The sequence below is a fragment of the Kwoniella europaea genome, chromosome 1 (genome assembly GCF_036810445.1).
Source record: "Kwoniella europaea PYCC6329 chromosome 1, complete sequence".
In the NCBI taxonomy this organism is placed as follows: Eukaryota; Fungi; Basidiomycota; class Tremellomycetes; order Tremellales; family Cryptococcaceae; genus Kwoniella; species Kwoniella europaea.
In genome coordinates, this window is record NC_089487.1 from 10807188 (window position 1) to 10834071 (window position 26884).

Consider the following 26884-nt stretch of genomic DNA (forward strand, 5'->3'; position numbering starts at 1 on the left):
CTAGGTGAACACCAATGAGCCGTGCGTCTAAGCAATCAACACAAGAGTAGCAAGTTGGACGATGTTGAATGAGCGGAACCAAATCTTTCTAAGACTGTCTGGTTTTTCGAGTTAATCGATAACCGAATGGAAAAGATGAATGCTCAATCAAATAACCGACAACTACCACCACCACCACTTACTTGTACTTGTCCCTTCTGTACTCGACTCTCTCGACACCAGTACATACATATCAAAAGGAGATCAGATAGGTGTTCCTTGTCTCTCAGTAAACATCCGATAGAACAACGCCCACGCCCGCCACTCACCATGTCCGACAAGAACCAACCCATTGTAGGGATAATAGGAATGGGTGATGTGAGTCGGTCCAGCCATGACAATGGGAGGATGTATGGGTATGACGCTAATCAAGCATACACGTTCAGATGGGTAGGATGTATGCCAAGCGACTGAAAGCTGGTGGCATCGAGACGTGAGTCGAGTGTTCTTGCACCTTACATAAAGTGTCAGACAACGGACTGAGTATAATACCTGTGCAGCATTTACGTTTGTGACAAACCGGAATCATTCGAGTCGTTAAAGAAGGAACTAGAGGGTAGGTCGTTGATGTCCAATACCCAACTCTCGATCTGACACATTATTCACATGCATATAGGAACCGGTATAACACCCATACCCAACGGACATGCAGTCTCGCGAATATCCGATTTCATAATCTACTCGGTTGAGGCGGCAGCTATGACCTCGGTAGTAAGGGAGTACGGACCTTCTACAAAGATAGGGGCGGTCGTAGCTGGTCAGACAAGTGTGAAAGCACCAGAGAAAGAGGCGTTCGAGAAGTACCTTCCTGAAGATGTCGGTATAACCAGTGTACATAGTTTGCATGGTCCAACAGTCACGACCGAGGGTCAACCTTTGGTAAGTCATCTTTAAAGTTACAGTGATAATTCTGAAGCTGATCCTATGAGCAACGTAGATTATAATACATCATCGTGGTCCAGAGTCAAATGTGAAGATGGTAGAAGATGTCTTCAGGTCATTCAAGAGTAGATATGTTCATTTGAGTTACGAAGAACATGATTCGGTCACTGCAAATACCCAGGCGGTAACTCATGCTGCCTTCTTAAGGTGAGTAGATGAAAGTCTGACCAGCTCACAACTATATCCTGATTTGAAACTATAGCTGATGAATTCATCCTCTTTGCATAGTATGGGAACAGCATGGAACCACTCTGCCTCCTATCCCTGGGAAACAGCTCGATACGTATCCGGTGTGGAAGTAGTCAAAGTCAACATCACCTTACGTATCTATGCTGCTAAATGGCACGTCTACGCTGGGCTGGCAATGCTCAACCCATCTGCTCAAATTCAAATCCAACAATATGCCAAATCAGTAACGGAGCTGTTTAAATTGATGGTGGAGAATCGTGAAAAGGAATTATCAGATAGAGTTTGGGAATCTAGAGAGAAAGTGTTCGGTTGGAAGAGAAATGAAGAACCTCCTATACCCTCTTCTTCGTCGAGTTCGAATTCAAAGGGTGAAGAACAGACACGGGATCCGATATTACTAAGTGAAGATATCTTGAATCAGTTTAGTCTCGGTTCAAAATCTACCGAACAGCAGAATCAGAATCAGAATCAGAGCTCTAGCTCTAGTCCAAATTCCCATTTGAGTTTGTTGGCGATGGTGGATTGTTGGTCGAAATTGGGTATAAGACCTTACGAACATTTGGCGGTAGCTGGAACACCGGTCTTCATGCTTTGGATTGGTGAGTGATTTTAGACCACTTATATGGGATAACGAGCAAGACTGATGCACCTCGAATCTACAGGTGTTGCAGAATATCTGTTCAGATCCCCAACCTTACTATCCTCAGCTATCCAAGCCGGTCTAGCCGATCGCATACATCGACCTGATGATATCGAGTTCGTGGTAGCCGCAAGAGGATGGAGCGAATGCGTCAGTTTTGGTAACTTTGATCTGTACAAGAGGAGATTCGAGGAGACGTCTAGTAAGTGCCTCAACTTTGGACTTTGGGTCATCTCGTTTCGGCCATTCTCGTCTTTGTATCGCCCACCTCGCCTGCCTTCCTCCCTGCTTCCTCCCTTCTTCGCTCTTTCCTCTTCTCCCGCCCTCCCCTCTTCATGCCTTCCAACCGGACTCCCTCGGCATCTCCGATCTCTTGTTTGCCGTATGCCGCCCCCTTCCTATCTGCGCTCCCTCTTCCTGTAACCCATTCTTCTGTGCTTCCAATCTTCTGCACGTATCATCTGACGTACATACTGATCATGATACCTTACCTTCCTTCTTCGATAGACTTTTTCTCACCGCGATTTGAAGAAGCAACCAAATTAGGAGGAAGGATGATCAAAGCCATTCAGGATATGCAATCTGGCAAGAAAACGGATAGTCAACCTAATGTACAGTAATCATCGCTAAGCTATAATAATGGAAGGAAATTGATTGCAGTATTTAGTCAGTAGGTCTGTTTCCATAGACATTCCAATCATGCATATAATAGCACATGCAGCCTTTCCCCCGTGGAGAGGGCCATTGGACTGTGTCGCTGATGGATGAGGACCTATCAGCATATGAGTAGGATGTAGGATTTCTTTTGCTCTGCCGCGGTCATCTCGTACCGATTATGATGTCGTTGATGTAAATGATCAATATGATACATATTATCATATCCGATTATATAGAACGAACATAATCAAGTTTAGATGATATCAACAAGATGATAGTGATACAAATGATTGAAACAAATGCAATGAAGATAAGACTACACAGGATATACGAAATAACCCCAATATGACAAAAAGTTTACCGTGGCGTGGAAGTCCTTCAACGATGACGGATGATAATGAACCAGGAGTGAAGCCCTCATTCCCTAGCAGTACTCATCACGAATCTACTCCCGATCCCACCAAGATGTTGCGTCCCACCATCAATGATATTCATACCCGCTCCGAAACCCATCGCAAGATTCCCTTGAGCTTGACCTTGATTCGTCAACGGCAGTTCTCGACCATCATAATCATTGGTTTTGTTAAAGGCGTTTTGAGGATTCAAGATATAACTCATATTCTGTATTTCATCCTCTTTCAACCTCCTCGCATCGATCGTTCCAATAGATCCTCCTCCACCTAATCCGAAAGACTCAAAATGTGATTCTTCACTCTCTTTCATATCAGCCCCTATTGAAGAGGAAGACTTCGATTTTGATGATGAGATTGAATTGCTTTTCGATTTCTTCGCCAGCACTGATGTTTCATTCTCATCCTCTGAGGTTGACCCTGATTCAGAATCGGAGTTTGAATCATCTTCGGCGTTCCGAGTTGATGTCTTCTTGGATTTGGATTTAGGTTTCTTCTCCTTATTATGTTTACCTGGACCTCGACGTCGGAGGATGGCTTCATACACGCAGGTCTCTTCACCTCGTCGATGACAATGGAAACATTTCGGTTTCTCTCCGTTACATCTGTTAAAGGCACAGAAATTTGTCAGCCATGGTATCTTATCCTAAACAAGTTCACAAGAAGAAGCCGACTCACTTTAATTTCTTCGCACGACAATTGTTACAAGCTATGATAGTCTTTTCTATAGGTGGTTTCGTTACCCTGACCGACTGGTTCTTGGATTCGGCATCCTCTTCTTTTTGCTCTTCCACATGTATCGATGATTTCCTTTTCCTCTTCCCTGATCCCTTCTTGGTCTCCTTCTCTTCGGATTTACTCGTATGTTCCTGTATAATGCGACTTATTTCTTCCTTATTTTGCGATACCTCCTTCTCGTTTACTTTTCTATGCGAATGGCCCTTTGTAGCCGAGCCCAAACCCATGCCCAGATCAGCTCTACTGACCGAAGTTTTGAACGAGAATTTTTTCCCTGTCTGAACGGTGGATCCACTCACATCTTTAGGTTGCGCGGGCCTTTTGGGTATGAGAGCAGGTTGAGTGGATGTCCATTCTAAAACCGGTTCTAACTCTAGATTTTCAGGTGGAGGAGGTAAAGCCGAAGCGGTATCTTTAACTCGTATTTTCAGAAGCGGTGGTAATGCTTCTTCCTGTGGAGCCGTTGGGGGAGGAGGGATGGATTGTGAGGTTGAAGAAAAATGTTGAGAGGAGGTCCATCCTGTGACCGTGGGTGTTCGTTGCGGCTGAGATTGGCTCTGGTCAACTGCATCAGGGATCATCGTGGGAGAGGTCGAGGACGGTATGGAGGTTTGTGTCGACGAGGAGAGAGAAGCTTGCAGGTGGTTAACCGAGGGAGAAGGGTTAAAACTCTGCTGAGCAGAAGATGCTTCAGAATGGGTCTGCGTATGGGCTGAAGACTGAGGGAAAGGCGGTGGATACTGTTGAAAGTAATCGGTTGATGTGTTGGAAGTCGAGGGTTGTTCGTATCTTGGGCCACCTCCCACAACAGGAGGACTGGTCCGTCGCTTGTACTCTTGTACTGCAGCGGGTAGTGGTGCGACCAGGTCAGGTTGTATGTGGACTTGTGACCAATCTGCCAGACGCTTCTCAATGGACAATGGATCTAAGAGAGGTAATCGATTGATATAAGGAGGAACTTCTTGATATTGGTGGTTCATAACCGGTTGATGGGACAAGAAGTTAGTCAAGGTTGATCGAGGAGATGTCACGGTAGAAGGTTCCGGTATGTCACCTTGAGGTGGGGGTGGTGGAGGATAGTAGTATTTGTTGCTGTCAGGCATGAATTGAGGCTGCGTCATAATTTCATTCTGGGTCTGCGGTGTCTCAAGGGGATTTGAGCTGACGCCCATGTCAGCGTTGAACGGATTCGATAAGTTGGCAGATGGTGGGGGTATGATCATTGTTGAGTATCTACTTGGAGTGAGATATCCATTTGGCGAAGGGTTGAGAGAAGAACTCGATGGATCTGATACGGGCTGATAAGGATTCTGTGGTTGGGCGGGGAATTGCTGCATCGGATAGTCGTAAGACGGATACTGAGCTTCCGTCATTGGACCGCTACTTCCCCCTGCTTCGACCGAATTGTTGACAGGTGTACTCGCTCCCGAATTTCCATTCATCAATGACATTTTAGCTTCAAGCAATTGAGAGAATCTGTCTCCCGTTCCGAGATTGATGGCTGGTGCTGCAAACGCGGTACTAGAAAGCAGTGATCCAATGGTCATCAGCATTGTAAAGACTTTCGCTTGATTGACGATTCAGAAGCAAATGTGAGTTAGATGAAGGAGTATTACTCACTCGAAGTTTCTACCTTCAAGTTGTCCATATGTATGTTCATTGGCCTTATGGTTCATGTCCGGCCTTGTATCTGGATAGCTGGAAGTACTTCCGTACGAGGTGGTGTTCCCGGAAGCATTGTATATCGGATCTGTAGAAGGAGGTGGAGGAGCGGTAGACCAATTCATCCATGCATTCTGCGAGTTGGTGACATATGCCGATGACCAATTCGTTCCAGGCTGACTGGTAGCGGTGGGATAGAACATGTTCGACGAGTAATGACCTGTGTCCGAAATGGGAGTTGAACCATTGGGCAGCGTAGAGTCAGTCGACACGCCGGAGACCGGTTGGCCGAGTGGTGGATAGGAAGCAGTAGCGATAGCGACAAGCGGAGTGGGGTCGGAAGTAGAATTATATGACATTATCTTTGGAAGAGAGGATCATCCGGAAGGATATCGTCTTATAAGTGTTTCGGTCAAGTGATTGTAAAGTACAGTTAGGTTATTGAAGTATCAATCAGGTATGGTTGATGACAACACTGAAGTGGAAGTGGATGGGACGGTGAACGGTGAACGGTGAAATGCGATATTGGATGATGTACAATTGATCATGTATGACACGATTGGTTGATGATCTGTGCGTGATAGATAACGATGGCCTCTGCTGATGTTGCGTATTATTGTTGTTACTGGGATCAAAGCATCAAAGCACACGATCCAAGCTTTGATCACTTCAGACCCCTCAGCCTAGATCTGCTGTTCTACTATTCTTGTGGACAATCCTTTGGTATTTTCTGTCCTTGTCCTTGTCACCACTGTGATGGCTGCAATCGTTCGAAGATGATTTTGTTGTATATGTGTATATGTATTCTATGTATAGAGATGGTCGAGTCGGAAGCTTTTTTGATGGTGAAAAGAGAAATAGAGAGAGAGAGTGAAAGAGGGGGGAATTCAGGATTTTTTTGTTTTTATTCTGGTTTTAGTGCGTTTTTAAGCAACAGGTTACCGTCATAGGTTTTCTCAAATCAAAAAATGAGAAATGAATCAAAGTGGCACTAGATCAGAGGAAATCCCTCCCATTCGGAAAATCAGGCACTCAGCCATTACACCACTCCGGGCATGTTTAGCCCCGATTGCACGATCGTACCAAATATCCATTGGCATCTTGTGGTCTGATCCAATAAAACGAGTCCCAGAGGATCAAAGGATACCTTCAATCGCCTCTTACATACCGACTGACAAAGACCCTCTCTGCAGGTAAACCACAGATAGAAGCAAGACTGAGCGGAGGAAGGAGTCAGTCGGCGCCCGGAATGACCAATGACCACATTCAATCCCTTGTCGGCGTTTCCGCCGGTGAGACAATTAAGGAACCGGGACATTTCTCACCCGTCACCAGTAACATCCAACTAATCTTAACAGAAAGTTGTGAACAAGCAAGCCGTCGCCGACGGAAGACCTGTTCTACAAAGCATACCGTACTCAAGGTGTGAGAATGTCATATCGATACTATACATCGTTGGATCATCTATTAATGTATCAATGCAAATGAATACTACGGTGGTTTACCACCTGTGAATATGTATTTGTTATCACTATCAATCACTCTAAGATTCATTATTGGCCATCCGCCAACCATCAAAAAACCTTGGTTTAGCATCGTATCCTTGTTCTTCTCCTCGTGAAACTTCGATGATGACAAGAGACTCTTTGCTTCTTCTGATCCATTCGCCAGTGTTGATCCATCATTCTGTCCATCGATATTCAGAATCTCAATTCCGATGATATTGTGTTCGGTCTCCACTAATCTTCGCAATACTTCACCTATAACCCATTCGGTATATATCATCCCTACATCTTTGACGTATTGATATTTCGGATGAGACTCTTCATACTCCGCTGAAGGTCTTAACAAACTCTCTTCAAATCCTCGTTCGCGTTCATATTCCCTTTCAGATGGGACAGCCTCACCATCTCCCAAAGGTGCATAACCAATCACTAATACTCCTATCGCACCGAGATCTTTCGCAACTTCCAACTTCTCAAAGAACGTACATCCCCCTCGGGACACCATCAAGACGAAAGGTTCAGAAGTATCTGGGTTGATGCCAAGAGACTCTAAGGAGATCTTGGAGCATCCTTGATATAGCTCATCATCGATTCTGGGTGGAATGACTAGTCGTACGGGCTGATCACCAACTCTCCAAGCTGGATTAGTGGACGAGTAATCGGTTCCAGTGGCGGGCACAAAATTGATTCCGAACGTAGCCGTTGCGCCTATGGCATGTAACAGTATTTGGCCTTCCGTTGCCGAGTCAGGCATGCTGATGAAAGCGGTAGAAGGTGGATACGATATAAAGCGTAGTGTCAATTCCGGAGGACTGTCGGAGTTGATTGGCGGGGATGAGGGGATGGGAAGATGGCCACGCATCGCTGGATCTTGCACAATCACGTTCTGACCCTGTCGTATACGATGTGGACCAACTGAGAAAAAGGGCCATCAGATCTCATGCTCTACACTCGTGTGAAATGCTATCATACTCACTATTCACTACATCATATCCTTTACCGTCAAACCTCCATCTTACACCCAGTCTGAGACCGTCAATATCGCTAATGATGTAATCACCAGTAGCGAGGTCTTGTTTCACTTTGCTTGGCCCGGGAGATGGATCTTCCGGCGGTACGGCAGAAGGATCAGTGACATTGAGAGGGGACAACACGATTTCGAATGCCTATAAGACCGATTAGCTTCGACATCGACGACGTTAATATCAGGTTGGATGATGCTCACGAATTTCGACTCGACTGGTATTTTACATATACCTCCATCATACCATATTCTCCTTCCATCTTCGATCTCCACCCCCGTACCATTCAAGCCATATATCAATGATCGAGCATAATCGTAGTCTTCTCTACCTTCGATACCTAGAGCGATTCCTGGTGTGTACGAACCTCCGACACTAAAAGGTTGATAGACTGGACAAGTAGGGTTTTCACCTTTACGCATAGCCCGTCGAGGACTGGAGGGTGATCGCAAGAGACTCTTGGGTATTCGGAGAGGATGACCCTCAGTGGTAAAGACTGTATTGGAATTTGGGAAAGGTCCATCGGCGAAAAGGAGATAGAGGTACTACGAGTTATATCATTGGCTGAGGTCCGATGCGAAAAGAAAGAAGGGAAGCTCACTTTGAGTGACTCGGACAGCGTGAAGCTCTCCATCCTATCTTCCTGCTCCCCAGTCATAACGTTCTTGAGCGTTGCGAACCCGCATCTAGTCTTCGTCCGTGTCTTCAGATCATGTAAAATCTTCTCGCCTACTCTCAGATAGAAAGGGTCTTTCGTAGCCTGTATGCGATGGAAACTAAGCTTTCTATACATTTTCAGAAGACAGGCGATATGGCATCACCGGTCAAAGAAGCGAAGACATACCTGATAAAGGTAATAAGTCGATTCTATGAACTCGGGTCTACCTGGATATCCAGTCCATTCGATCTTCCTTTCTTGCCATAACCATGATTCCGGCATAGAATTGTGTTTTCTCCACAGATTCCAGAAGACAAGATGCGATTTGATTGCCGATTCGATATCTCCAGCTAAGACTTGCATGGCAGGCAAGAACGCTGACAAGGAATCGATGGTAGATGGACTAGCAGGTTGAAGAAGTCTAGTCTGAATAGGTCGATACTAATGTAAATCTTAGGCTATGAGCTGCTACCTAAGAAAAGGAAAAAAGATTTTGGCAACTCACGATGAATCCATCACTTGTCCGTATATATGTCTGCACGGCAGCGTAGGAATCGTAGAAGATATCGGTATACGTATCCTCATCTACATTCTCACCGTATGGCATTAGTATAATAAGCTCTATAAACTGAATTCTTGGTTGAAATGGTTACTCACCGAGCATTATTCCAGCTTTGAGACCATACTCGAAGAAACTGTCCATCCCAGCACCTACGCCACTCATACCAGGTGCCAACCAATGTCCGTGGGTCCCAATCGTATTACCCAGTAGGTTCTGCGCGGACCTTCGATTCCATAAAGCAAGGTATGCTTTGTGTGCGAGGGTTTCGAATCGATCATCGCCCGTCAGACGAGATAACAGTGCAAATTCAAGGAGTAAACTCCCTGCTCCTGCGGTACCTTGCCATATTCCTTTAGTTCCAGCTCAACTCACTCACATCGAAGAAGCTTCATTCAACTCACACGTCTCGATGCTTTCGCCCTTCAACAGACCGTACCGTAAATTCACCCTGGCATACGGTATACCAGTGACAGGTTGGAAAGCGGGTAATAACCTTTTACCCAGATCGTATGCTAATTCCAATATCCTTCCTTTGTACTGCTTCACATCTACCGTATCCTTCTTGGTCCAGCTCAAGAAAGAAGACGAGTTCTCATCGTTCAGTCCTAATGCTACGTATTGCTGAGCAGGATCGTCTGGTAGATCATCTAAAGTTTGATAAGTTGACAATAATGCTCCCAAAGCTCTGATGGTCATTTCAAATACCTGTACTTTTACATCTTGATCGAATGATACTTTTTCTGCTACTAGTTGGACAGCTCCGGGGAATGCGGTAGGATGGATTACGGGAAGTGAAGATAGAACATCTAGGAGTGTCATCGAGACGTTGGCGTGAATATCGTTGATTCCGATGTTGTTGGGGTCGGGGTCACGATGTAATGGTCCACAGGAAAGCGGCCGCAGTTCGTCCTGGTGATATTGCGGAGAGAAATAAATGAGATGGACATTGCGAAAAGGTCTTTCAACTGCACTTACAGCGGGATAAGCATATTTCATATATCCTTCATAGCCATGCTTGAACAGCTAAAATCAATGTTAGCTGAATTGCAGCCGTAAGCTTTGTACATGGGCAAGCTAACATACCGAAGCAGTTTCATCTCTCAGTTCTTCCCTCTTCGAATTTGTCATACACCATATCACAGGTAAGTGAAGTAAGACGATGATCCATATCGAATGAATTCGTAGCATGAGCAAGAAAGCGATTATGGGGGACAGGAAACGATGGTGTATCGAATCCTCCTCAACCCCTATTTGCTTCTCCGAGTGTAACTTTCTGCTGATGATTAGCCTGTCGTAGTGAGATCAAGTGGTGTCTATGAACGATGCATGAGGGGAAGAGGACATTATGCTTTGTAAGATCACGAACGAGGTTAGGTACGTGCATGATATCACTGTGGTGATCGATTGCTTGGTTCATCTTCCACGTCATCATATTACCTGATTGGCCATAACATCAGAAGGTATAAGGTGATGCATCAGGTATACGATATCTATCAAAATCAGATCTACAGAGCTACATGTCTATGGACAGAGGTATCAATTCCTACGCTAGCAGCTGTCAAGTCTATCTGTGATATGGCTACATAGCGCTGGGTATAGGGAAATAGTCTTAGGGAAGGGAAAGTGGCGTCAGATTGATGTTGCATTTCTTACGCTGCGGTGCTGGAGGCAACTTCGGTTGATTCGACACTTGCAGTGGGAAGTGAAGTGGATGCACTTTCACTGACTGACTCGGAGGTACTTACAGCTTCTGATGAAGAAGCCGAGACGCTGGTGACTTCAACGCTTGTGGCTGATCCGGAGGTAGAAGTAGCTTCGCTGGCGCTAACAGCTGACTCGGAGGTTGAGAAAACTGCCGATTCGGATGTAGATGTAGATTCAGAGCCAGCTGAGGTAGTGAGATCAGTCTGTACAGCAGCGAGGCCAGTTCCAGAGGCCGAAGCCTGGGCAGAAGAGGATCCCCCTACAGCTGTGTAGTTGGCATCGGGAGGAGCGATCGGTACCAAGTCTTGGTTATCCTTGTTGATAGTGAAGAACACCAGGGGTCAGGTCATATCATCAGCAAAGATAGGCAGTACAGAAGTGGGGGATAGAAGATGAACAACCCACTTTGATCAGTATTCTCATCGCTGCAATCGAACAAGATGATACCCTTATCTTCATCAGGTCCAGAACCGTCCGTATCTTTGTCTTCGGTAAGACACAAACCTTGACCTGCAATGGCGATCCTAGAATCATTGGTAACGTACCAAGCTTGAAGGGGTTCGCAATTTTGAGATTCTTTGAGCTACATCACAACGCAGCAAGAAACTCGTTATCGTCAGAACGACCTTTCTCTGAGTGTCACGTGGGATGTATAATACACTTACAACCAAAGAAGAGTTGGCGGAGGCGTTGACGCCTCCAGCATCCAAAGCGAAATTCGTCCCGCTCAATACCAAAGCACCTTCGCCCGGAACAACATCCCATGCTCTAGCATTCTTCGAGGGATCTTCGGAGTTGACACAAGGGTACAGATCTACCGGTGCTCCCGCCTTGAGTTCCTCTCGTGGATCGGGAGAAAGACACTTTGTATCTCTATAAGCTTGAATCTGGACATTATGAACCGTCTCGTGGCTGTAGATATCGATAGTTGATTGCGCAGAATCAGCAGCGGTCGACGTGGCGGTAGTACCATTTTCGGATCCAGTAGAAGTATCGACGGCTACTACTGAAGATGGTGATGACGATGATGGCTCGGAGCTTGATGCGCTTTCGGTCAAAGTTTCAGCAGCTATTGAGCTAGGGTATCCTGAAACTGCCATTGATGATAAGGTGCTCTCTGTTGAGCTTGCAGCTGATTCCTCGCCGGAAGGTAGGGGTTTAGCTAGAACCGGGGCGGATAACGCCAGGAAAGGTAATAAAGCAGCCAAGTTCAACATGTTGATGGTGTCTATGCTTAGCATAGAATTAGAATAGGATGATAGTTGGAGCTTTGAAAAGGAGACGTTGATAATTCGTGGTTATAAGTGAAGATAATTATTGATATCAGAGATATACTTTGTATGGCCTTCCCGGGCTAAAAGATTGTATCTATCGAATGAATGAAATGATTAACATTCAATCAATCCGATATCGTGGGTCGATCCGTTTTTATAGCACTGATCCATCGAGCAGTCCAGATGAGGCGGAGTGGATGAAAAGAAATAACAAAAGGACAACGTGATGTCATCCTTTCATTACCTGAACCTTTTAATGGATGGTCCCAGGAGGGGTTGATTCAATGATTAACCCTCCCTCCTTAGGGAGCAGGGGTAAACCCAATATCAGCAATCAATGTGACTGAGGTGTTTCAATATCTCTTCTTTCACGCTGGGAATCTCAAAAGATCGGTATGATAAACATGATATTCGGTCATGATTAGGAAGATTGATACCACATGAAAGGTTGGTGAAGAGAGATTCATGTTTGCCATGTCCAGACATTCGGGTTCTTACAATCGCCTGTAAGGAGCTAATGGTAACTGATGAGATGAGATGAGAGGGGCAAATCAAAAGTGCAGTGACGATGTATATATGAGACGGATATGGAGACTTTAACTCAGCTCACATGGGGTGTCAGATCTAGGTCGGGTCCGACCTTGATAAGGTTATATTCCAATTGAAAGATCTCGAGACTATCCTTTGTTCTTCCTAGACATGGAGTGCAGAGCCGCTATGATGGTCGATCACCCTTGAAGGTTCTCAGCTATCAATGCTGGACAAGATGCGTGATGCAAGTTATCGTTGCGACTAATCGACTTAGCCTCAATACAATTTACGTTAGTACTTGCCTATTACGTTACTCGGCGAATTAAGCATGATTGTCTCATTTGATGTCCATGACCATGCGTGGTGGATAGTCTCATTAGCCGACTCAGTCAGTATTCTGAAGGACAAGGAAGGATCTCATATGTCTTACCAAGGTGATAAAGGCAAGGTATCGAGGTGCTCGATGCAAAGGAGCACCCGTATTGATCCATCATTGACCGATCGATACTCTTTAGTTGATGCCACTTGAACAACCAGGATCTCAACCATGCAAAGTGACCTGCCCTCTCTGATGACGATCGAGGATAGAACAATCCCGGATAAAGAGTTGATCATGTATGCGACACCAGTGCAAAGCTTAATTAACATCCATGCGTTCCATCCGGATATGTTATAGAGCATTATAGAAAGATCTATTGTCTCATGGTTTTCTTGGGGTCGGCGGAAACACCGGACTAGCAGATGATAAGAATAATCGTCGGTCAGCTTCCAGTCAGTCTCACATAAGGATTATCTCGGTCACTCACGATAGGGTTCATGTTTTGGCTTCTCATGTATTCTGTCATCTTGTCTTGGTATTCTGGGGTCATAGTAGCGGGAGGAGGAGGGGCTGTAGAAGGGAAAAAACGTAGATGTTAGCGCTCGAGTCATGCCGAAGGCTGAGCCATCCGACCAGCAAAGAGTCTAAGCCTGAAGGAAATGTAGTATGTTGCTCACCTTGGCTTCGAGCGAATAAGAAAGTACCGTAAGCGGCACCGACGGCAGCAAGTACACCGGCAAAGACCTTGATACCGTGGCCTTTCTCGTTGACGGGTGTTCGGGGACCGTGAGGACCGAAAGCGACAAAGTAGGCTGTGAGTCGAAGAGGATCAGGAGATGACGGGAGTTGATAGTATGGACAAGGTGATGAGTTGCATGAGGGGACAGAGTGGAAGAGAGAGCAGCGAAGCGAAATTCATAGTCAGCATAAGCTCTACGTGATTGTTCAGACAGGTTGAGATCATAGAGCACGACCGATTGATAGCGTGGGAAAGATAAGTGGAGTCCAGGGAAGTGCAAGCAACCCAGCGTCGCTTCATCTATCCGTCAAGCATGCCAACTTCTCATCTCTATGCACGTCCTACACCTTCTCTTGCTCCTTCGGTATCTCCATGCATCCAAATCCAATTTCTCTCGAAGATCAATGTTGATATTGATCCCAAAACATGATGATCCTCCGCAATGACATGACATGACCCGGAAGGAGCCGGATATGATTTTGTCCAATTACAATTTGATGATATACGCGTTTTTCCCATTTGACATTGCAGGAGAGAGGATGGTAACTATGACTTACCAGCTTTCTTCTCATCGAGGGTCAACTCCTTCCAGTCCTTCTTTTGGATTTGTTCGAGTTGTTGATAGATCTCATATTGGTTCTCTGCGCTCAAACCTTTCCATGAAGCTTCGATGTTACCTAAAGAACCACCGCTAAGGTTTGAAGAGGTCGATTGGACGGAGATGGTAGATGCGAATCTCTTGGAGAGAGGAGCGACAACGGAACGAGCTCGGAGGATGGACATGTTGGATGGGCCACAGAAGCTGAGTGGGGAGTGAGAATGGTTTCTTTTTGTACAACAAGACAAGATAAGACTGTGAAACAGGATATTGTAAGAATTAACGATAAATCATTTGCACCCATGAGCGAGAGGGGAGTAAGGGAGGATGGATGTTTTTGCCCTTTGCCCTATGAGGTGGAGTGTATAGTAGAGATGCAAATGCCTCATCCAGAATACGTGGGACGCTAACAACGGCGTTTCGTAAAACTCCGGATCGTAGGCACACATATAACATTCCTTGATTGGTTCCCGAATCCTTCCGAATGGTGAATACGGAACCTTAATTGGAGTTGAGCAATCAGAATGCATGCTTTCATCACCAGATGGATGTCACGGGAGATGTGAGGTAAATAGCAGCTCAGAGGCATTCAAACTTCTTACACTGCTGCTGGATACCGCTCTCGGATGGCTGCGATGCAAAGCATATTGACTAATCGAAAGACATACCGTCGCCCTGCTTCACTAGACTAGCTGTCTTACTCTTCCTACAGTATGGAGAAACATGACATGCAGCATACAGCTACTCACGAACCATAGCATACTACCGGACTTGTTGTGAGAGCGCAACCACTTTGTGTAAAATTATTTCTTGAGACTGATCATGTGCTCTCAATACTGAGATACGATATTCCGTCGTTCTTCAGCAGGCCGATTTACTTGCTCCCGGATCAAACTTGAACGGGGTAGAAGCGGTGATGGCCGATTGATGTGCACCTGTTTGTTTCGCTTACGTATTGAGGTGTCGGTCTTAAGAATCGGTCTTAAGATACAAGCCACTAATTCTGCTTTCTTATTTCGCTTATCCTGGCTGACCAAATAACGCCGTAAATCTCCGTTCTCATCGATTGAAGATTCAAGCTTCGGTCAGTCTCGACAGTGTCAGTGTCAGAGTGTCAGTTCGAGGTTTGGCCTTTATCGATTTGTGCAAGAACAATCTGAGCCAAGTGTATCTCATCCATCAAGGCCTTCTAAGCTATCACCGAAACTACACAAGTCGACCCTTCCGACTCGGTATTTCTTCTTCTCCAGTTCCGAAATCGATTCAGAAGGATTTTGACTTAGAAAAAAAAGGAAAAGAATAGGTAGTACAAAATGGCTCTTCAAACTCTTCCAAACGATGTTGCCAAAGTAGCTTCAGAGGGATCTGTCAAGCTTTTCGGAAAGTGGGATTCCGAGGGGTGAGTGATAGTCTTCTTTATTCATGAGTAGGACAGAGGAGTGAATAATAGGGCATTGAATGTGACGGAGAGAAAGCGAACGATGTGTGGTGGATAGTATATTGAGGAGAATGGTGGAACGAGAATCAACGAGGAAAACAAGCTATATCGTTGGATGGAAGGATACAAAGAGAGTAAGATGCTAATACCGTTTTCCTTGATGTAGTGTTGAGGTTAAAGATATTTCTCTTACCGATTACATCAACGTCAACCACGCTGTTTACGTTCGTGAGTATCATCATATTCCTCTTTATCTCATATAAACATCACTCAGTTATGGCATGTAGATGCTGATCATATGTTCATTAAATCACAGCCCACACCGCTGGTCGATATGCCAAGAAGCAATTCGCCAAGGGACGAATGCCCATCGTTGAGAGACTTGTCAACGCGTGAGTATACTTCAGGAGCTTCAGGAGGGTTATCATGATAGTAAACGGCAACGTATATTGATTTTGACTATCTATCACATAGTCTCATGATGAACGGTAGAAACAACGGTAAAAAAATTATGGCTGTTCGAATCGTCCAACACGCCTTTGAGATCATCCACCTCGTCACTGAACAAAACCCTATCCAAGTTTTAGGTGGGTCCGATCTTCCTCCCACATCATTTAGATTTGAATCAGTATGACTGATGCTTGTTTATTTTTCTCTTTTTGTTATTATAGTCGATGCTATCGTCAACACTGGACCTCGAGAAGACTCCACCCGAATCGGATCTCAAGGTACCGTCCGAAGACAAGCCGTCGATGTATCACCTTTGAGAAGGGTTAACCAAGCCGTCTCTTTGTTGACCGTCGGTACCAGAGAATCAGCTTTCAAAAACTCCAAATCCGTTTCCGAATGTCTCGCCGACGAACTCGTCAACGCCGCCAAGGGTTCTTCAAACTCTTACGCTATCAAGAAGAAGGATGAACTTGAACGAGTAGCTAAATCTAACCGATAATTTTATTTTCGCTTTTATTTGGTTATTTGTTGGATGTGGTTTTAGGTTATTATCGTTGGACTATTATAGGATCAAGGGATGGAATGGAGAAATAATAGTTTTCGATGATAGTGATCTGTAATCATGGAGCAGGATTAGGTATTATAGCCTAGGATGTGGATGTGATGAAGGCTTGCTTTGCATTTTCATTCTATATACCTGGGACATGATATGTTGGACTCACCTGGAAGATGATATACGACTGATTCAGGTGCGCACTGTAGAGGAACCCGTTGCTGATTGATCGCTACTCATAAATCATGAATACATGCTTTGTCACATACATATCATTCAACCTATTCAGATACAACATATACAGATTATGGTTAATTGCTAGTATACAACGGTTCAACTTCATCATCTAAATGCCTACTTGTTCCCTTCGGATTGAGCTGTAGCAGCCAACTTGGCTTCCTTCTTAGCTTTCGCATTCTGTTTTATTTTTTCAAACTTCACAATCATAAGCTACTTTCGCCCACCAGGCCGAGGAGAAGAGGGGAGCTTACTCGTTCTTTATATCTACCTATCTGTTCTTTCTGCTTTTCATTCTCACCTTTCAACATTCGTACTTCATCTTCCAATTCTTTCATTCGTTTCTTAGCTGATCATACATCGTCATATCAGTAAGTTGCATCAGACTCAGAGATCCGTTCAGCTTACAAGTCATTTCATCCTTTGCTGTCCCACCAATACCTCCAGTTGAACCTACCATCCCTAATCCAGGTAATCTGGTGATACTTGAATTCGATAATAATTGCGATTGTCCAACCACAGATTTGACTCTACCAGCTTCTTTCTTCAAATTCTCCATGATCACTTTCAATCCCTTTTCCCTCTCTTCTAATTGCTTCTTCAACGTTTTGTTGGTATTATCCACCGATTCTGCGTGGAGTGCTAAGGCGTCCAGGGAAGTTTTCAAAGATGCATTTTCAAGTAAGAGTTCTTCGGCAGTTTTGGTAGGTGCACTATACCAGTATCAAGTAAAGCGTCAGCTAGATATCGGTCATGATGATCAAGTGTCCGGCCTAGACGAAGTAGTAAGGTGTAAGCAGGAGAGCCTACCTGTTCGTTGAGCTGCTGGGTCGTTCCACAAAGTCTTCTTCCTCTTCTTCATCTGTAGATTCGAGACTGATTGTCTTGTCTCTACGATTCTTCACTACATAGAAGCTTTCCTCCGTCTCTTTCTGCTTCCCTTTCCTTGTTATCGTCTTTTCCCTGCTCAACTTATCATCTTTCCTCCCCGCTGATCTGGCATCAGTTGCGGTAGGTGCAGGAGCATCGACAGGAGCGGTGGCAAACATGACCGGACCACTAACTTCCTCTAACATATTTTCGAGCATACCCCAAAACCTCGAGAATGGGTCGAGCGTCTCGGGAGGTGAACCGAAATGGATGAACGATTCTTCAGTCGAAGAAGAGGTGGACGAAGAGGAATATAATGGCGAGAGGGAGGGTTCACCGGTCGGTGCAGATGGGTTGGGGGTTGGACGTAGAGAAAAAGGTGGTATCGATCGACGATTTACTGTCATAGCATGTTATTGTCAAGTTTGACTGGTCCACTTTATGGCCAAGGGGGGAACTGTATGACTCACCTATTCCTGATGGCGGTATACCCGATAATCCAAATCCGCTTGGTATCCCTGCGGTTGTTCCTGTCGCAGCCGAAGAAGCAGCACTTTCGCTGACCAATCTTCTCTGAGCAGGTCTGGTCACACCCTCCATACTGGGTCGAGAAAGTGGTGCGCCCGATGAAGATGTTTGATCCTTTTGAGCGTTCGATATTCGTCTCTCCACATCTTTCAGCAATTTGCGATGCTGTATGACGAGCATCTTCAAGGTATTTACTTCATCGCTTCCTCGGGTCTCGGCGTCCTGCTGAGCTTTCTCATATAGCTCTACAGCTTCGCGATATGAAGCCAATACTTGATTGAGTGTCGCAAGGGGTACGAGTGATGGTCGGACCAGTGTGGATGCCTGTAGTGAAAGGGCGTGAGCTCGCTGGAGAGGGTTGGAAGGGGTAGAGGAAGAGGAAGGGGGATTGCTGGACATGGTGAATTGGAGAGGATAGGGTAGATAGCCGGTGTTCCTGCTAGGGGGCCTATTTGTCGAGGCTGGTGAGTGTAACTTGATGGCTAGTCATGTCAAACATGTTCTTGTGTCATGCTCGTATTGAGATGGATGAAGAAGGAATGAAAGAGAAAGGAGGTGAAAGAATAAGATGATGTATTCGGCAAATATGGTTTCCCGGAATGTTCATGCCGTAATTACATAACACTTGTCCATATAACCATAAATCGAAATCATAATCAACGCTCGGATCTCTTGGTTGTCCTGGTCTGTGCTTGTCACTCACACCCATCAAATAACACCCAATCAACTTGCTTCTGATCCTCATCTCCATCACATTCCTTTCGATCCTCACCTCACTCTCTCGAGATCGAACCATCTCTCGACCCCAATGGACCCATCACTCGCTCTACCGCCCAACTTGGTCGGTATCATCTCACCATCCACATCCCACGCCCTGTCCTTCCTATTCACATCCTCATACGTTGGATCCCTATACATCTCACAAAAGCTCATCCCTACTTACTACACACCGAGATCATCTCGCCCCACTACACCTAAAGAAATCGATGGTGACTCACCTGCTATACCACCCATATCATCCGATATCGATGAGCTGCAATTCAGGCATGATACTGGACCTAAACCAGGATCGAGGGATCATCCTGAAACAATCAAGAAGCGCATGATAGCTGTTACCATATCCACTGCTCTATCACTATCGGGTGTATATCTTACTATCAAAAATCTCTCTACTTCCCATAATACAGCGGGGCTGGGTCAGAGTCTTACTGTGTTAGGATTGAGACTACCCACTTTGAAAGTTGGATTGATAGGTAACATATTACCTTGGACATTGGCTCCGATACTTATGACTGGACCTTTGGTATCACTGTATCTCGACGGTGATTTACCAGCAGTAGGTGGAAGACACTATGGCGAGGGATTGATACAGAGGTTGAAAAGGGGTTGGAAGGAATTTGGATTGATCGAATTGAGGAATTATGGAGTGGTGAGCTGAATGCTCGTTCCATGAAACATGATACTGGATGAACTCAACAGACTGAGGATTTGGATTTTGACAGGCTCCGATAACAGAAGAATTGGTATTTCGATCTACCATCCTCTCTGTCTCGATATTAGGTGGATTATCATTCAAGTCTTTGGTACTCGGTACACCTTTATGGTTTGGAATAGGTCAGTACTGAGGAAGACATGGGGTTTTCAGCTTTTCCTACCATCCAAGCTATAGGAACAAAGCTGAAATTATCCCTTCTCTTGTGTTAGCTCATGCACATCATGCTCTTGAGACATATCGGAAAAACGGTTCTACCAGAGATGCAGCCATTCATGCTGTTCTGAGTTGCTGTGAGCTTTCACGACACGACCGATAAAATGAAAGCTGACTCTTGAGTGTAGTATTCCAATTGGGTTATACAACATTATTTGGATGGTTCGCTTCGTACCTCTTTCTCAGGACTGGTAAGTCATGAACGATAGTATGTTCAAAATCCGAAAAAATAGCTCAGACGTGGTGAAATTATATAGGTTCAGTGATACCGCCGCTAGTTTCACATGTATTCTGTAACAGTGTTGGTATTTATCTCCCTTCAACCGCGATTGCAAGACACCCGACAAAGAGAATTCGTAAGTCCCCTTGAACGATCGTTTAGCTATACGATCACTTTCGTTTTCATCACAGGAGACAGTATGATAGCTAATGTTGTATTTCACGCAGTAATTTGGACTAGTTATATTGCTGGTATTGCTGGGTTTGTATGGGGTTTGAGAAGATTATAGAGGGTATATAAACAGGTATCAAATCGCCGGAAAGGGAAGCAGGTACGTGAGCACTCAATTCAGCTGAATTGCCGTCGTTATCAATTGCTGAGAAAGATAGCTAATCAAATTTAGAATTCGTTGTTTACCGTGTGGTTTTTTGGATAGATAGTACCTTGGGAAAATCTTGTTCCCGCCAAATATCAGTAGATTCGAGAGTGAGAGTGATTAGAGTGGCATAGAGCAGGATAGGAATGGAATGATACCAGTTTATTGAATAAAGGATAATACCAGATATTGTATATACCGTGATTTTATGTTTATACCAGACATGTCAGTGTGTATATCCATGTGAGGAAAGATCACTTGTAATCTAGTGTCAGTCAAACACCAACAGTGCAAGTCTACTTGAGACCACAAGAGCGTGACATCCTCTTGATCTAGCCATTTGGTTTTTTGCAATTTGGTACTGCTTCGTTTGTATCGTTTGCGAGAACGAATCTGTACCTTGATTGCAGTGCAGGTTGTATGATCCATGCTCAATCATGTCATCGTACAAAAAGTGAAGTAACCCCTTCAGAAAACCTCCAACGTCTAATCCACCGATCCACCCTCCTAATGTCGAACTTATACGACGGTACCGGCGTTAGAGGCGATACGGGGCCACAAGTCGGCCTATATAACATAAGAATATAAGATGATCAGTACAAGCCCATTCAAGTACAAATCATTGAAGCCGGTTTGTAGCTAGGTGAAAAATATACTCACACATTCCTTGGCTACAGGACCGTTGATGGCACTTCCCTTCATTTCACCTTTAGCGTTAACGATGACACCGGCGTTATCCTCGAAGTAAAGGAAGATACCATCCCTTCTTCTCCATGGTTTTCGTTGTCGGCAGATAACGGCGGGCATGACTGTATTGGGTGTATGACAATTGTCAATCAGCTTCAGTTCGAGCAAGCTTATCCATCATTCAACGATTGGAGGATCCCACTAACCCTTCTTTCTGAGTTCAGGCTTTCCCTTCTTAACTGAAGCCATAACCATATCACCAGCAGCGGCAGCAGGAAGTCTGTTAAGTCTGGCACCGAAACCGACAACTGAGATAACGTAGAGGTCTAAAAGACGAAGAAAAACACGTATATCAGCACAACACCTCTTTTTGACTTTCATTTGTAACTTTTGTTAGGACATATACGACGACTCACTCTTGGCACCTGAGTTATCAGCACAGTTCATAACGGCTCCGACAGGAAGACCGAGAGACATTCTGAATTTTGTACCGGCAGCGGCGGCTATAAGAGATAACAACGTTATATATATATCAGTCTTCTCTTCTGGGAAAGCGGAACATGTTCCTCTGAAACCTGAGATGACCCCAGATGGGACATGACAGGATAGGACGATATGATATATGGTATAATGGTCTAACAATCTAATTCGTTTGAATCATCTTGTTGGACATGTGTCGAACTATGTTGATATGTCGAGATATGTCCATTTCCCTTCTTCTCATCTTCGCAAACACCCAACGAACGATACTGTCTCCCTTCTCATCCTATATCACCCTCTTCTTCTCACGATGATCTATCCGTTTTGCCTTGACGATGTTGATCATGTCGGATTGTCGTTCGTTCAACTTGACCATTGACCATTGACCATTGACCATTGACCATTGACCATTGACCGTTGACATTCATTCTAATCCACCAATGTACCAATATACCATATCGTCCTTGATCCTCTCCTTCCCATCCTATAACCAGTCGGAACAAGCTACTCACATTTGGCGGACATCTTGACTTGTCTTTTATGATTTGAAGGATGAAGAAGGGTAGAAACTGTACTTGATGATGATAATTAAAGGCTTTTCGATAGCAACGAGCAGCAAGCAAGCAAGCAACAACCACACGACAGTAAGAATTGGAGATTTTTGGTGAGAGATTGAAAACGGAGTTTCGCGGGATTAAGGATATGGGCGATATCTCAGATATCAGTGGCACAGACATTTGTTACATAAAGGGATGGCATGAATAAGGGGAACATGGTGCTTTCAACCTGTCATACGTAATATACGCGTCGAATGAAATGGGTTTTGCGGATGAGTCAATGTTGAGACTAGGATCAAGGCGTGAAAGACGTCGCGATCGAGAGAGAGTTGGGTAAAAAAGATGAAAGATGAAAGAATGATATCAGCTTGATATTCATTTGATCAACATATTCAACAGCGTTACCTACCATAAGTATCATACAGGCGTATAGATTGTCACTTACCAACTCGCTTCTTGCTTGCTCACTTTACTATATATCATATACATATCACATATGCCACCTACAACTTCAGTCTCATCAGCCTCTTCCGAAAATATACCTTCACTGTCTCATACCGCCACCACATCCGTCACCAACTCCATGCCTGTATCACCTCGGACTGCCTCACCGGGCTTAGTGGATCAAGTGAAAATTGCCAATGGCAATGGGGATGGAGACGTGAAACCTCAAGTGGAAGGGGGTAAAATAGATGCGGAGGAGCTCGTCCAGGAGATCCAGGAGGAGGGTGAAAGTGATCCTCAGGTGAGTTGAAACGATGTTCCGTTTTCCGATTCTGTCAACGATATGTATCTATATCCTTTGTCGATCTCTTAGAGAAGACGGAGGATGCGGAGACCTCTACACTTAGGTCAGGAGTAGCTCTGTGTTCCCAACCATATATACACACAGCTGTGTGAGCGTGTATCATCCGGGTCGTTTGTTTGTTTGGTTCGGTCGGTCGGTCGAAATTGGAGATCATCATGTACTTCGTATCTCGTCAGCTCAAGTCTAGAAGCTGACCATATATATACCTTCCTTTGTGCTTCTCTCCTTTACATTCTTTGTTCTCCACGACTTTCAATACATATACTTGCGTATATATACCCACCTATCAACCATTCGCTAACTCTCACCTAATCGATACGATCTACAACTATACAACAATTACGAACACCTACAATGTACCCTTCACCACCTGATTCCAATACGAACCTACCCTCAATCGATGTCAAACCTCACGACGAACGATATCAGGCGGCGGCTCGAGCGGCAAGATTGTCCTTCTTGTTGGACAAATCCACTATTTACGCCAAGATCATTGGAGAACGTATGGAGCGTCAGCAGATCGAGAAGAAGAAGGCTGAGCAGAGAGCTGAAGTGAGGAAAGCGAACAAGGAGAAGAAGGCTGATGAACCTCAGACTGCTGGGAGGGGTGGTATGAGAGAGAAGAAATTCATAGTGGAAGAGGCAGAGCAGCAACAGGAGAAAGCAGCTGCTGGTAACAAACGAAAGAGGAGGAGTGAAGGTGGACGTGGCGAGAAGAGAGTTAAGGTAGAAGAAGAAGAAGAAGAAGCGGACAATAAAAAGGTGAGCTGTTCGGTCCTCGGGTTCCGTTATCGTCAGCTCACAGTCACTACAATCAGGAGGTGAAGGTTGAAGAAGAAACACCTATAAAGGAGGAACAGCTCAACGGGACAGCTACGAATGCCGAACCCGATGCCGATGCAGCTGAAGATGATGGCGTACAGTACTCCTTCAAACAACCAGAGCTGGTCACCGGTGCGAAACTTCGTGATTATCAACTAGCAGGAGTACAGTGGATGATCTCGCTGTATGAGAATGGATTAAATGGTATCTTAGCTGATGAGATGGGTCTTGGTAAAGTAAGTTAGCTGCAGTCAAAATTGTCGTCCAGTTCGTAGCTGACACATTATTGCCTTCTATACAGACCTTACAAACCATCTCATTCTTGGCTCATTTACGATCAAAGGGTACATGGGGTCCTTTCCTCATCGTGTGTCCCTTATCGGTATTGAACAATTGGTGTTCCGAGTTCGAGAAATTCACTCCATCCGTACCCGTAAGCTTTCATACGATTGTTACTGTGGACAAGAACAATCAAGCTTACAATATTCGCCTCTTTTTAGGTGCTCATGTATCACGGTACGCCTGAATACAGAGCTGAACTTCGAAAAACCCGTCTACAACCTCCATCAGCAGCTGGGGTGGGAGGATTGAAATCAGGTAAACGAGGACGAAAGTCTACTGGATCAGCTCTCAAACCAGGTCAGAATGATACTTCTTCTTTCCCCATCGTCATCACCACTTTCGAAATCTGCATGAGAGATAAGCAGTTCCTCAGTGGACTCTTGTGGAAGTTCATCGTGGTAGATGAAGGGCATAGATTGAAAAATCTGGACTGCAAGTGAGTCGGCAACGGGAGATTAACAGAGGTAACATAGCTGATGGCATAACCCAGGTTGATTCGAGAACTGAAATCGTATACCAGTGCCAACAGGATGATCTTGACCGGTACACCTCTACATGTGAGTCAACAATAGTAAACGAGATTTGTACAAAGCTGATTAATCTTCTGTCGTACAGAACAATCTTGCCGAACTGTGGTCTCTCCTCAACTTTATCCTACCGGATATCTTCGATGATCTAGACTCTTTCCAGCAGTGGTTCAACTTCGATGAGATGAACAATGGGTCTACCACTGAAGGCTTGCTCAACAAATCATCTGTCGTAGCATCCCTGCATGCTATCCTGAAACCTTTCTTGCTTCGTCGATTGAAGGTGGATGTCGAGAAGGAACTACCGCCCAAGAAGGAATACCTACTTTACGCGCCCTTGACTCAACAACAGAAGGACATATATCAAGCCATCGCTTCTGGTTCCATCAGGCAGTTCTTGATCGACAAGAAAACAGGTGATAATGATGAAGAAAATGTTGAAGCGGAAGAACGTCCTCAACCTGAAGCGGAAACAATATCGGAGGCGTCCAACGGTCGATCGTCCCGCAAGAAGGAACGAGTCAACTATAAGATCGAAGAGAACGATTCCAAGTTCATCAGAGATTTAGAGAACGGCGTGAAGGTGGATGAGCCTAGTGGAGTGAAAGAGAAGTCTGCAGCTGAAATAGGCAGAGATTGGGCCCTTCAGCAAGCTAGTGAGTAGTAATCTCTTTCACCAACAGCTCTGGTGGCCTTTGAGATGAGTGAGATCAACTGGTCATGGATAGCTAATACCATTTGTGTGTTGCAGAGAAAAGTGTCAATAATATGCGTTTGCAGAATCTTGTAATGCAACTGAGGAAGATATCATCACATCCTTTCCTGTTCGATTGGCCCATTGATTCCAAGACCAACGAATACGTCGTAGACCAAGAACTCGTGAATGTTTCCGGTAAAATGTTGCTTCTAAATCGATTACTTGGCGAGTTGTTTGCAAGAGGACATAAAGTATTGTTGTTCTCTCAATTCACGACTATGCTCGATGTAATTGTAAGTCAGCTGGAGAGGAAACAGGGAGTAGGCGCAGCAGCTGAACTTTTGTCCATACACAGGAAGACTGGGCCACTTTACATAAAGGATACAAGGTTTGTCGAATCGATGGCTCAACTTCTCAGGAATCGAGAAGGGAGCAGATGCACGACTTCAACAATGGTGGAGATGGACCCGAGGCCTGCAAGCTGTTCTTACTTTCGACTAGAGCAGGTGGATTAGGTGTCAATTTGGTTGCGGCCGATACTGTAATTTTCTTCGACAATGATTGGAGTGAGTCAGCTGTGTGTGTCATGTACTCCCAAACCGAAAGCTGATATCCTATTTCAGATCCCCAGATGGATTTACAGGCCCAAGATCGAGCACACCGAATTGGTCAGACTCGACCTGTCCTCATCTTCCGATTGGTCTCGGCCCATACTATCGAGACTAAGATTCTTGCCAAAGCTGGATCCAAGCGAAAGTTGGAAGCTTTAGTCATCTCGCAAGGTAAATTCGGTCGAGTAGTTGATGAAAATGGGCGAGTGCTATTGGGTAAGAAGTCTAAAGTGGAAAGTACAGCGGAGATGGCCAAAGCTCTATTGGAATTGGACGGTGAGGAGATCGACGTAGTGAGCAAAGATGATAAGATCATCAGGTGAGCTCCCATACACTCGTGCATGTTAAACATTGGTTAGCTGACGATATTCTATGATGGTGTAGCGATGCCGATTTAGATATCTTACTTGATCGATCGCCTGCTGCCTTTGCGAGACAGAAAGGATGGTCAGCTGGCTTGGGTAAGAGTGGCGCCGATAGGAAGGCTCAAATCCAGAAGGGTGAGAAGACAGCATTCGAAGTTTTCGAAGCTGCCAAAGACGATGCCGGGGGTCTGGATACGATGTTTGGTGGTGATGGTGAAGTTGAAGGACAGTAACGCGTGTGTATGCCAAGGCTTAGAATACAATTAGAGTAAAGATGCGCAGTAGATTGCTTTATTGCTCTCCCGTTGATCATTGTAATTTAGATAATACACTATACAATTAGTTCGTTGTACCTGTATTCATGAATCTAATGTGATTTTCCGACATTGACATTATGTGAGATTCATTGTCCTATGGAG

General features: G+C 44.9%; 11 protein-coding genes across 11 annotated transcripts; 5 read left to right on the forward strand and 6 right to left on the reverse strand.

Annotated features, from left to right (window-relative positions):
* Positions 1-309: 309 nt before the first annotated feature.
* V865_004101 (uncharacterized protein) lies at positions 310-2430 on the forward strand (the record flags this gene model as incomplete). Its single annotated transcript, XM_066227886.1, has 8 exons — positions 310-357; positions 426-472; positions 540-595; positions 656-918; positions 977-1128; positions 1210-1769; positions 1833-2012; positions 2318-2430. 8 exons carry the CDS (start codon positions 310-312, stop codon positions 2428-2430), a joined length of 1419 nt encoding a protein of 472 aa, XP_066083983.1.
* A 454-nt stretch (positions 2431-2884) lies between these two features.
* Positions 2885-5636, reverse strand: V865_004102 (uncharacterized protein; the record flags this gene model as incomplete). The annotated part of the gene is made up of 3 exons (XM_066227887.1): positions 2885-3482; positions 3556-5136; positions 5236-5636. The coding sequence occupies 3 exons, from the start codon at positions 5634-5636 to the stop codon at positions 2885-2887; spliced, it is 2580 nt and encodes an 859-aa protein (XP_066083984.1).
* Positions 5637-6768: 1132 nt separating this feature from the next.
* V865_004103 (uncharacterized protein) lies at positions 6769-10212 on the reverse strand (the record flags this gene model as incomplete). The annotated part of the gene is made up of 10 exons (XM_066227888.1): positions 6769-7697; positions 7759-7948; positions 8008-8349; positions 8406-8564; positions 8649-8903; positions 8968-9047; positions 9120-9362; positions 9426-9933; positions 10000-10047; positions 10108-10212. 10 exons carry the CDS (start codon positions 10210-10212, stop codon positions 6769-6771), a joined length of 2859 nt encoding a protein of 952 aa, XP_066083985.1.
* Positions 10213-10673: 461 nt separating this feature from the next.
* Positions 10674-11945, reverse strand: V865_004104 (uncharacterized protein; the record flags this gene model as incomplete). Its single annotated transcript, XM_066227889.1, has 3 exons — positions 10674-11032; positions 11134-11311; positions 11394-11945. The coding sequence occupies 3 exons, from the start codon at positions 11943-11945 to the stop codon at positions 10674-10676; spliced, it is 1089 nt and encodes a 362-aa protein (XP_066083986.1).
* Positions 11946-13225: 1280 nt separating this feature from the next.
* On the reverse strand, positions 13226-14374 carry V865_004105 (uncharacterized protein; the record flags this gene model as incomplete). Its single annotated transcript, XM_066227890.1, has 4 exons — positions 13226-13267; positions 13340-13422; positions 13530-13664; positions 14149-14374. 4 exons carry the CDS (start codon positions 14372-14374, stop codon positions 13226-13228), a joined length of 486 nt encoding a protein of 161 aa, XP_066083987.1.
* Positions 14375-15502: 1128 nt separating this feature from the next.
* On the forward strand, positions 15503-16576 carry V865_004106 (40S ribosomal protein S5; the record flags this gene model as incomplete). The annotated part of the gene is made up of 5 exons (XM_066227891.1): positions 15503-15588; positions 15794-15855; positions 15944-16019; positions 16102-16214; positions 16299-16576. 5 exons carry the CDS (start codon positions 15503-15505, stop codon positions 16574-16576), a joined length of 615 nt encoding a protein of 204 aa, XP_066083988.1.
* Positions 16577-16984: 408 nt separating this feature from the next.
* Positions 16985-18664, reverse strand: V865_004107 (uncharacterized protein; the record flags this gene model as incomplete). The annotated part of the gene is made up of 5 exons (XM_066227892.1): positions 16985-17065; positions 17122-17216; positions 17276-17580; positions 17678-18137; positions 18208-18664. 5 exons carry the CDS (start codon positions 18662-18664, stop codon positions 16985-16987), a joined length of 1398 nt encoding a protein of 465 aa, XP_066083989.1.
* Positions 18665-19073: 409 nt separating this feature from the next.
* V865_004108 (uncharacterized protein) lies at positions 19074-20482 on the forward strand (the record flags this gene model as incomplete). The annotated part of the gene is made up of 6 exons (XM_066227893.1): positions 19074-19694; positions 19768-19879; positions 19970-20050; positions 20102-20164; positions 20231-20329; positions 20421-20482. The coding sequence occupies 6 exons, from the start codon at positions 19074-19076 to the stop codon at positions 20480-20482; spliced, it is 1038 nt and encodes a 345-aa protein (XP_066083990.1).
* Positions 20483-21088: 606 nt separating this feature from the next.
* On the reverse strand, positions 21089-21733 carry V865_004109 (60S ribosomal protein L23; the record flags this gene model as incomplete). Its single annotated transcript, XM_066227894.1, has 4 exons — positions 21089-21136; positions 21230-21378; positions 21463-21582; positions 21673-21733. The coding sequence occupies 4 exons, from the start codon at positions 21731-21733 to the stop codon at positions 21089-21091; spliced, it is 378 nt and encodes a 125-aa protein (XP_066083991.1).
* Positions 21734-22789: 1056 nt separating this feature from the next.
* V865_004110 (uncharacterized protein) lies at positions 22790-23155 on the forward strand (the record flags this gene model as incomplete). Its single annotated transcript, XM_066227895.1, has 2 exons — positions 22790-23038; positions 23111-23155. The coding sequence occupies 2 exons, from the start codon at positions 22790-22792 to the stop codon at positions 23153-23155; spliced, it is 294 nt and encodes a 97-aa protein (XP_066083992.1).
* A 300-nt stretch (positions 23156-23455) lies between these two features.
* V865_004111 (uncharacterized protein) lies at positions 23456-26698 on the forward strand (the record flags this gene model as incomplete). The annotated part of the gene is made up of 11 exons (XM_066227896.1): positions 23456-23863; positions 23920-24159; positions 24225-24356; positions 24424-24501; positions 24568-24701; positions 24756-24822; positions 24881-25448; positions 25544-25782; positions 25845-26055; positions 26113-26419; positions 26485-26698. The coding sequence occupies 11 exons, from the start codon at positions 23456-23458 to the stop codon at positions 26696-26698; spliced, it is 2598 nt and encodes an 865-aa protein (XP_066083993.1).
* Between the last annotated feature and the right edge of the window lie 186 nt (positions 26699-26884).